Source organism: Centropristis striata, chromosome 1 (genome assembly GCF_030273125.1).
Source record: "Centropristis striata isolate RG_2023a ecotype Rhode Island chromosome 1, C.striata_1.0, whole genome shotgun sequence".
In the NCBI taxonomy this organism is placed as follows: Eukaryota; Metazoa; Chordata; class Actinopteri; order Perciformes; family Serranidae; genus Centropristis; species Centropristis striata.
In genome coordinates, this window is record NC_081517.1 from 21,033,696 (window position 1) to 21,044,630 (window position 10,935).

The 10,935-nt window shown below is 39.0% G+C and overlaps 1 protein-coding gene across 1 annotated transcript in view; it reads right to left on the reverse strand.

Moving 5' to 3' along the window:
* Positions 1 to 518: 518 nt before the first annotated feature.
* Positions 519 to 10,935, reverse strand: part of si:dkey-28b4.8 (sarcoplasmic/endoplasmic reticulum calcium ATPase 2) — an 83,530-nt gene continuing 73,113 nt past the window's right edge. The window contains exons 17-24 of the mRNA XM_059334276.1: positions 8,196 to 8,434; positions 5,999 to 6,219; positions 5,692 to 5,894; positions 5,481 to 5,566; positions 4,824 to 4,957; positions 4,573 to 4,690; positions 4,342 to 4,476; positions 519 to 4,245 (exon numbers count right to left, since the gene is read on the reverse strand). Coding sequence (XP_059190259.1) covers positions 4,063 to 4,245; positions 4,342 to 4,476; positions 4,573 to 4,690; positions 4,824 to 4,957; positions 5,481 to 5,566; positions 5,692 to 5,894; positions 5,999 to 6,219; positions 8,196 to 8,434 — 1,319 coding nt within the window. The 3' untranslated portion in view covers positions 519 to 4,062. The remainder of the gene's footprint in view (positions 4,246 to 4,341; positions 4,477 to 4,572; positions 4,691 to 4,823; positions 4,958 to 5,480; positions 5,567 to 5,691; positions 5,895 to 5,998; positions 6,220 to 8,195; positions 8,435 to 10,935) is intronic.

Genomic DNA, 10,935 nt, shown 5'->3' on the forward strand with positions numbered 1-10,935 from the left:
GGATCGAATATGGAGTTTTCTCCAATTATCACTGAGATGTTAATGATTGACACAGAGGGTCACCACTGTCATTTAGCATAATGGGACCGGTATCATGTCTAATGTTGAAATCAGTTAGTTAGGCCTACGTTAGTTTTACATTGCATTACTTTGTGAGCAAGAGTCATTTAAGGCCTTTAGGTTAATCTAATAATCAACAGTGCCCTCTTTTGGAATATAGTTAAATAGTTTACAGTAGTCATTCTCCTCAGGATTTAATGGAATGAGATGGTTCAAGGGTCAGTTCCTATCATGGGGCTGTGTGCTGCCCATGTGTACTCTCAACTGTTAAAAAAATATATATATATTTTTTTTTTTCTCTGTGCCGTCATTTCAACCTCTGAGATTCATTGGTGTGGTCTGCAGATTGTGAACCCGCTCCTGCAGAATACATGAAGTCATTACACACAGCAGCATCAAACATTCACACATCGTCAAGGGACAGAGGTGGAGATTAAAAAAAAGATCAGTCTCTCTAATTATGAAGTTCTTCATATCAACTTTTAATTCAACAGGTGAGTTAGTCAGGAACAACAACAGTCTGGAACCATAAGAACCTCCCCTCCCACTCGTTCTCTTTCCCAAAACATGGCTGTGCAGTAACAACAATACATTGTTGTAATATATATTATTGTTACAACAATAATAATAAAGAACTGTGTAAACAAAATGGGTACATTAGGGGTTGACATAATGACTTAATTTAACCTTGCAGAAAATAAAATATGAACAAAAAATGGAAAATACTCACTGGAAACACGTTTCTGCTGCATTCATTGTTTCAAACCCAAAATATGATATTACAACAGAGGTCACTCCTAGCAATTTTTGACATTTTTTAAGCTATCATGTGAGAGCAAAAAAAGAGGCAGAACAGTGGGCAGCAAATGGACAAGAACTTCTTCTAAGGGTTTGGATAAATAACAAGGATCAGTATTGACTAAAAATAAATGATCAATAAAAGAAAACACAAAAATATCAAACTCCTCCATAACAATGAACATTTTAAAATTTAAAACATTAAAATGTATGTTTTTATTCAATGTATCAGCCTATGACCAATTTTTCAGGCCAATTATGGTAAAATAAATAAATAACACATTTTGAGAATAAAAGTAAAAGTTTTTTTTTTAACGAGCCAATTTTATGAGGGAGGGAAAAGTAATAAAATGACCAAATAAAAGATACAGTTTTCACAAGATTAGATAATAATATTATAAGAGAAAAGTTGGAATGATAAGAATAAGTTACAATTTAATTAGAAAATGTCATTCATTTAAAAAGAAAATCAGAAAATTACCAGAAATATATTGCAATTTTACGAGAATATACCAGAAATATATTGCAATTTTACGAGAATATACCATAACATTGAGTTAAGTTATAATTTGGAAAAAATGTTTGTAAATGCCCTGCTGCAGGAAAGTCATATCATCTGTCCAGGGTAAAAGCTCTATCTGCTCTATTATATCTTATTATATTATATTATATAGATAGATAGTTAGATAGATAGATAGATAGAGAGATAGATATAATAGACACAATATATTGTGATGTTACTCGCAAAATGTCAATATAAACTTTTCCCATAAAAGCATGAAATCATATAAAATGACTTTGCTTCCTATCAGGTGCCCTAAAACTACATCATCAAGGTAAATTGTAATATCAAATCAAAGTTAATGTAACTACATGAACCAAAATCGCTTTTTTTCACCATTAAAAAAATCCCCTCAATGGCAAACAGAGTGAGACTTCACGATGGCATCAATGGAGAAAATGGCAGACAGGTGACAGGTGTAAAAGGAAACACTGCCTCAGGCCCACTGTAGGACTCATGAGGACTCTACAGTCTGTGTTACAGCTCTGCATCTAAAATCATTTGAGAGAGACAGGAGGACAGAACTAAACACATGGTGCTGCAGCGTCCTGAGTGAGACTGCTGGACTGACAGTTATAAACCATAGTAATCCATTTATCTTATATACATGTTACAGACTGTTCCTGCAAGAACATAACAAGCTCTACTGTGTTTACACATGAATAAAAGAAATGGACATGTGTCCTGGTGTGAAGGCTTACAGTCAAGTTAAGACTTTCTGAGCTTTGCACTAACAATCAACAGAAAAAACAAGGAAGGATACTGAATTGTTGATTTGTTAGAATGACTGGCCTTTAAAGGTTATGATGAACTGTACTCCACCATGTCAACCCTATTAAAAAGCTGTTGACAGACAGCTGTACATACATCACACTTGAAGCCAAGACTGCAGGACACACCTGCACACACACTGGCTGTTAGAGATGTGTGACATGCGCTGACATGCATCCTGTCATGTCTGCTAGCTATCTTCCTTAAAATAAATGTTAAATGCTTGTTTGAGACAGTATTCAAACAAAATGTTGTTGCAATGGTCGCTTTTACATCCAGTGATCTGGCCTCATCACCTGATACTGACCAGATTACTACAGTGTGCACACAGTGTGTGTGTGTGTGTGTGTGTGGGTGGGTGTGTGTGTGATTTAAGAACACTCAGTGCTTCTCTCTTTTTTCTATTGAATCCACTATTTTTCAACTAGACATGACATATTAAAGGTGCTGTATGTAGCATTTCAATAACTGATCAACATGCTATCCCTCTGATCTCCTTACACATCTGCAGCAGTGGTGGTTGGAAACCACTGCGGGACCAGAGAGGGATTAATACCTAGAAATGAAAGAAACAAACTAATTATTTTCATGACTTCTCCTCCTCAGGAGCCAGTTACCCCAGTTGTTTACCAGAATTTTTTACCTATAGAATACTAATTTGTTATGAAGAGATGTATTTACAGCCACTAAATACAGGTAAAGCTGTTGAGTAGCCAGTAAAAGAGGTAATGGGATATAGTCAACATATTTTATTCTATACTCAAAAAAACATTGTTAATTATTTTGTAATTGAAAACACTTCAAATTAAATTTAACAATAAATATTTCAAATTCCAAAAGGTTATGCCAATAATCTAACAACAGATATTAGTAGAAGAGGTTATTTTATTCCTCCCACTCTAAAGAAAATGAATACAATTAAAGAAAAATGTATCTTACTACTCATTAACTTATGTATACCTATAACTTGTGATGCTACGATGACTTCCTGTTAATTGTATTTGATTGGACACTGTTACAGATGATTCTTATAGTCTTTACTGGTTAAGATGTTACTTTAGTTTTAGTGGTGCCTTCTGATTGAATAAAAGACTAGTCTTAAGCTAGCTAGTAGATAAACACAAACTTAGTGAAGGTTTCATAAACAGCTGGTGAAAAGTGAAACTATCTGAGCGGGAAATGAATACAACCTCTGGCAAGGAAAAGCGTTTACTTTGTGACTCCCTAGTCTGACTGTTTTACAACACAAGAACAGATTATTGCATGCTAACATGCTAATATTTATCAGGCAACCTTTAGTACTTTAGAAGGCAAAGGTTAGCAGGTGAGCATGCAATGTTTGCATTTCAGTGTTGGACAGACAAACTGAGCAACATTGGCCTAGAGTCCAGTCTAAGTAAGCTATGGGATGTCAATGAAATGCTACACATAGCACCATTTAGTGTGGAGATACTCTTTGTTTTTCTTTTGTTAGCGAAATGTTTTACCCTTAATCGCTTACAGTTTAAATTCTTGAATCTCAGAGAAACAAGCAAAGATGATAAATACTTTGCTCCCATCTCACCTCACCCTGACACACCCAATGCTAGTGTTGTGCCAATGAAGCCTAATGAAGCATTTCCTGTGTTTTTTGACTTCACTAGATGGAGCTCTCTGTTCAACAAAGGGCTGAAAACACACTTAATTACCATTGCTAGAGCCTTTTTCAATGAACAAAGGGTGCCATCTAGTGGGCTCAGAAAATAAAGAAAATGCTTCATGAGGCGTCATTGGCACATCACTACCCAATGCTCTGCATTTTATTCCAACAGTCCTTCTTTACATTTTCTCTTTCTTCTTCCCCACAGTGCGGCCGTCCTCTTGCTCTCTCATCACTCCCAGAAGATGTTGGTGATGTCAGAGTCCAGGCTGAAGATCCAGATCACGAGTGGTGCAGAGATCAGGATGAATGACCAGGACACACCCTTCAGTGACTGCTTGAGCTTCGTCATCATGGCACCGACTAATCCTGTGCTTGTCCCTGTCCTCCGCATTTCCTCTTCCTCTTCCAGTGACTTTTTGAGTGATGAATTGAAACAAAAAAAAGGGTTAGACACAGATCACAACCTTACTGCACATTAAAAGATGCACTGCCAGGCATGTTTTCTGACCTGGATCTGGCTTCCTTTCTCAATGTAGTTGCGGGCCAGGAATTTTAGAGCCTCATCCATCAAGATGACAGGAAGTGACATCTTCAACACGACCACCCACTGAGGCCACGACAGCGGACGTATCTGGAAAATCACCTGCAGACCGGATGAAGGGGGTGGAGGATATTCAAGGCCTATATGGAGCTAACAGATGCCAGTCAAAAGATATATGAGATGTGTAAGCATGCTTACCGGCAGTGGGTCCACATACAAAATGAGGAAATGAAGAGCCATGGACAGACAGATGGCCCCCACCAACCAAGGGTTTGACCAGGGAGGCATTTTCAGTAGGGACTGGTTCTCTGAAAGACTGGACAGAACACACTGCCACTTTACAGCTAAATCTTTCATGGATCTACAGGCTTCAAGACATGGTGACACAAGGTTGTTTCATACAGGACAGAAATGCAGGATGTGGTGTTGTGTGTTTGTTTATATCTTACCTGTTAAGGGCATTGCACATCTCTATAGTTACCAGGACAGACAGGGCCATAGTCATGGGATAAGGAGACTCAAAGACTGAACACTGCACACCAGCAAACTCAACATGGCCTTCACTGCACTGCAGGTAGTGAGACTGTGAAGAAAACAAACATGGAAATAACATTCACCTGCCTCACTAACCTACCTGCCGGATCTCCTTTTGTTCACTAAATATCCTACATCTCTTAAACAGAATCTGACTGATAAATCGGCCTGGCCAATATTATCAGTCAGCATTAGCTCATCACAGATCTACCACCCCAATGTTGGCCACCTGAGTAGGTAGAGTACAGTGTATCTGAGCCGGTAGAGTACAGTGTATAGCCGGTAGAGTGCAGTGTATCTGAGCTGGTAGAGTACAGTGTATCTGAGCTGGTAGAGTACAATGTATCTGAGCCGTTAGAGTACAGTGTATAGCCGGTAGAGTGCAGTGTATGGTTTATGTGTTGGTAAAGTGTACTATTTTTAGCAAATTGAAATGCCATATTTATGTTCACAAGAAGGTTTTGACTGCTCTCTTTTTTTGCGTTAGTCCCACAGTGTTTCTCTACAGTGTAAAATATATATTGATAGGCATGACAGAGGTGTATTGATTAGCAGATACTGTGTCTGTTTACCAGCTGATAGTAGGAAAGTTTTGGTCCATCGTGGGCGGCCATATACCACCAGGCTGCAGCTCCGACAGTGGCAGCTCCTACATAGCCTGCAGAGAAGGATTAGGTTTGTAATCTGCAGATTGTGTGTAGCAGGACATATTGAAGCTCTGATGTTAATTTAGTAGTATTAATTATTTTGATTATGTAATTCTGTCCCCCGCTCATGACTCACAACCAATGATGAGGTAGCGACAGAACAACCAGCTGGAGATCAGAGGCTCTTTGGGGGAACGAGGAGGGCGGGACATGATGTCCAGGTCTGGAGGGTTAAAGCCCAGAGCTGTTGCTGGGAAACCGTCAGTGACAAGGTTAACCCATAGCAGCTGGACTGGGATCAGTGCTTCAGGCATGCCCAGTGCAGCCGTCAAGAAAATACTGAGGAGGAGGGAAGAAGAGAGAAGGTAACAGTGAGAGGTTGTGTCAATCTTACAATTAGTGCCTTTTTTTTTGCATCCACTTCAATCAGCTTATTTACTAACCAGACCACCTCTCCTATGTTGGATGATATCAGGTATCTGATGAACTGTTTCATGTTGTTGTAAATGGCTCTGCCCTCCTCTACTGCAGCCACAATGGTGGAGAAGTTGTCATCAGCCAGGATCATCTCAGAGGCTGATTTAGCCACTGCTGTGCCGCTGCCCATAGCGATGCCAATCTCTGCCTTTTTCAGTGCAGGTGCGTCATTCACACCGTCCCCCGTCTGAACCCAGGAGAGAGGAGTGGTAAAGGAGAAGAAGGAGTGCTCTGTTTGTTTACAACAAGCACCAGACATTCTATGCACAGTTAGCAATGCAGTTAATTCACAATCACTATGTTTATGATCAGAGGAGACTCTGTGCATAATTAGCCATGCTGCTTTCAGCTGCTGACTTGCACAGTTAGCGACAGCGAAAACCATACATCAACTCCTGAGTCTCTAAATCCCTCTGGGGGCTAACTTGTTCTGCTGTGGAAATCGCCGGCTGTATCCCAAAGTCAAGGATCCTTCCTTAGGATAGGATAGATCCTTCCCTTTCTACAGAGTCGGGTCCTCCAGAGACGAGGCCAGAATCCTTCCTTTCACTGGTATAACGCACAAATAAAACAGCCTTCAGTGTGCATAAAATCTGAATATTTCACTGATCCTGGCTGAATTTGGCTGCTACTTAGTTTCATAAATGCAGCGGCGCATAATTCACCATGGACATGTGTTCTGTGATTTTTATATTTTATTTTACAGTACAGTACAACAACAGTTATTTATAAATATAAATAAAGGATAATAGCGGACTGTCACCCCTGTTAACACAATATACAAATGTATAAATTTCTGAATGGAAATGAATATACTTTGCACATAGTACATCATCTGACGCATATATATGAATTAACAATTAATAACTTTAGCAACTGAGACGGCATCAATTAATTGAACTGACAATGTATCAAGATGATGTTTATTATCTTTTAGCTAAATATTCTGTCATTTGTTTGTGCATATGTTTTGCTCGACTTTGAACACAAGTTTTGTAAGTTATGTGATAACAAATATTTAGTGTAAACTGAAAATACTTGTATATTTAAATTCATATTGCGCCTCCGGCGTCGCTGTTTCTTCGCTCGCGTATTTAAATCTCCCGGTGGACCGTTGTGCGCAAGGCATTATGGGTAGTCGGAGCGCACGGAGGATACACCCATGCATCCTTGGAATTTGGGCAGAAGAAGGAGTCTGTCCTGGACATTGGGACAGTCCTTCAGCTGTCGATGACGTAGAATTCTTCAAATTGAGGATCCTTCCTTGACTTTGGGTTACAGCTACCCTCTCCTCTGTTTGTTTCTTCTTCTACAGCTTGGCATCTAGCCCACCACACTGTGTATCATCAAATGCTACGCTGCCTTGTAGAACCTGATAATGTAATAAATTCCCGATAATGTAATAACCCCGATAATGTAATAAAAATCTGCACTTGAGTCCATTGAAAATGTAATAAATCCTGATCATGTAATAACTTCCCGATAATGTAATAAAGTGAATTTCCCAATAAATTAATACACTTTTTACCAATAATGTAATAAAGTATAACACCAAGCACCTTTAGATTTCAGGAAGCTGTTGAATGCATTTGTGTGTCATGGATACCTCGTTTGTGAAAAACGGATGAACCGGTCAAAAGTTAATAAACATTCAACTTTGACCTGTTGGTGGCGCTAGAGCTCTTGAGCTAGAGTTGCCTACACAGTATCACCACTTGAACTCAAGTAATGGGTGGTCTGCCGTTAAATTATTACAATATTGGGGAATTATTACATTATCAGGACTTGCGAAATGAAGGCTAACCTGATAATGTCATAACCTCCCATTAATGTTATACTTTATTACATTATTGGTAAAAAGTTTATTACATTATTGGGAAATGCACTTTACTACATTATCGGGAAGTTATTACATTATCAGGTTTTATTTCATTTTCAATGGACTCAAGTGCAGATTTTTATTACATTATCGGGGTTATTACATTATCGGGAATTTATTACATTATCAGGTTCTACACGCCCCCTTGCGGAAGGCACCAGTAACACAACTTTTTTTTTTTCAAGATATGATGAACTATTCGATTTATTATGATGAAATGAATATTTGAAAATCAATGCCCATCCCTATGTGGTACTACTTTAAGTTTGAGGTGGTATGCTCACCATTGCAGTGATGTCACTGAGGCTCTGCAGGTACTCCACTATACGACTTTTATGTGCCGGTTCCACCCTAGCAAAGCAGCGTGCTGTCCTGCAGGCCTGACGCTGCAGGTGAGGGGGCAGCTCGTCAAACTCTCTCCCTGTTAGGCCCCCCATGACCCCAGCAACCTCCTGCTCCTCTTCCTGCTCTGTGATGATGCCCACCCTCCGACAGATAGACAGGGCCGTACCTTTGTTATCACCTGAAGAGAAATATGAAGAGTGATGAACTGTTTGAATTCATTGGATTGGGTATACGGTTAGTTCATCCACACTAACCCCCAAAGTTCATTGATTAAAGTCAACTTTGATGACAACAGATAATTCCTAAAACTGTAAATGTATCTTACAGACAGATGAATAACCATTATAATTTCTTATGCTGAAATAAATTTTATATAGACGTTATTATAGATATACATCACATTTCAATCAAATTACTGTCCAGTCAATTTAAACTCTGTCTGGGTCAGTACGGCTGACAATAATGTCTGTAACAAAATTGATCGGCGTGTGCAAAAAAACTCTTCTTCTTTGTAAAATAGTGGGAGGTTATAATAGTTTTGGATTTTTCATTAGTTTTAGTTTTAATTTCATTGTCAATTTTTGTTTTCAAATTCAGTTAGTTTTAATTCGTTTTAGAGTGAGTTTGCTAGTTTAAATTCGTTTTTATTTTGGGGAAAATGCTTAGTTTTAGTTTAGTTTTTACAAGTTTTAGTTTTTTGTAATGGGCTATTTGTTGGGTGCCAGATTCAATAAGGTCACAATAAATGTTGCCTTTATTTCCTTTGTCTGATCCATCTCAGCCCCAATGAGTTTATTAAGTCATAAAACCAGATAGATATAATAGATTTCATATCAACCAAAAAGGTTTACGTATGAAAAAAGTTGACAAAGATGAAAACGAAGGACATTTTCAATATAATTTTAGTTAGTTTTGTAACCACAAAATACAGTTTCAGTTAGTTATTGTTTTTTTTTTAAACTCTCGTTTTTATTTTTATTTCAGTTAACAAAAATGTTTTTTTCAATTCTAGTTTCATTATTTTGTTAGTTTTCGTTTACTATAATAACCTTGGCTGCCCATTCACCGAACCCTAACCCGAGACCCTGGCTGTTATGAGTTGAACATTTTGATTGACAAATGCTCATTTTGCTGTCTGATTGATGTTGAACTACAAATAATACTTGTAGGCTTTTGTCTGTTTTCCCTTTCACTTACACAGGCTTGGAGTGTCATTCATACAAATGAATTGTGATTTAAATCAACCACATGTAAAAGTATTAAAGGTGTGTTTTTGTACACATATAGGGCCTCATTCATGAAACGTGAGCAGAACGAATTTGTGTGTAAACAGTTCGCAGACGGAAATTTACGTGCATCTCCGCATTCATCAATATTTTAGTAGCTCCGATCTTTTCGTAGCTACTAACAAAATCTACACATGCCGCTGACCACACGTAGTGCTTGTGTAAATTTAAGAACGCATATAAATAATGCTCGTCACTGTTGGAAATTACAATTTTAATTCATAATGCGTTCTGTTATGTACACAATACGCAGATGCCTTTGAAACATGTGATATAAACATGACAAACGATTAAAAATATAACATATTTAGTTAAATTAGTTGGCAATTGGCGGGATTAAGATTCAGATTAAACTCATAATTGTGAATTATCTATGTAAATTGACGCATCCTGCCTGCAGTTCTCAGAGGTATCATTAAATTAATGCCAGAGTATATCCAATTTCCATACGACGCACAACGGCAGACAGAAGTAATGCAGGGGTTCAGCGCAGTTGCAAACATGCCAGGTGTTATCGGTGCCATAGACTGCACACACGTACGCATCAAGGCTCCATCCGGTGATGCATTTGCTTACATTAACCGGAAAAACTTTCATTCCGTGAATGTGCAACTGATCTGTGACGCAAAGTGTGTGTTGTTAAACGTTGTGGCACGGTGGCCCGGTGGGACGCATGACGCATTCATCCTGCGTAATTGCGCAGTTGGCACGCGTTTGGAGGATGGAGCTGTGAGAGACGGCTGGCTCATTGGTAAGAATATAGCCTGCATAATCACATGTGTGTGTTATATATGGACTTACCTTTCTATATCCATAGGGGATAGGGGTTACCCACTGACGCCGTGGCTTATGACCCCACTGGCCAGCCCGCAGACACCACAGGAGCAGACAATGAGGCGCACGCGGCTACTCGGGCCGTTGTAGAGCGCACCAACGGGGTATTTGGACTCTGAGCGTCCTCCTCCTGTGGCAGATGTACTTTTTTGTGTGCGCTAATGCGTTTCTTTGCGTCAAGTTTAATGTCAAACCATTTACGTTTAACCTCGGACGTAGTTCTTTGCACTACAGAAACCACATTTACTGCGTCCGTCACCTCCCTCCACGCTTTCGCTTTGCCTGTCCCTGTCACACCACTACTAACAGATGAAAATAAAAAAAATTTTTTGGACTCCACTTCTCCCAAAATAACTTCAATCTCCGCTTCGGAAAAATTCTTTTTTCTTTCTCGTTCTTTTTTTCTTTGTGCCATGACTGACAGGTCGACAGGATGCCTCTACACACCTCCTTATATGGTGGTCATTAGCAATTCATGGGCGGGGTTCATGCTAATTGCTGATTATCGGGAGCGCGCTGCCACCTTACGATGGATTGGCATTCATGATCATACACACGT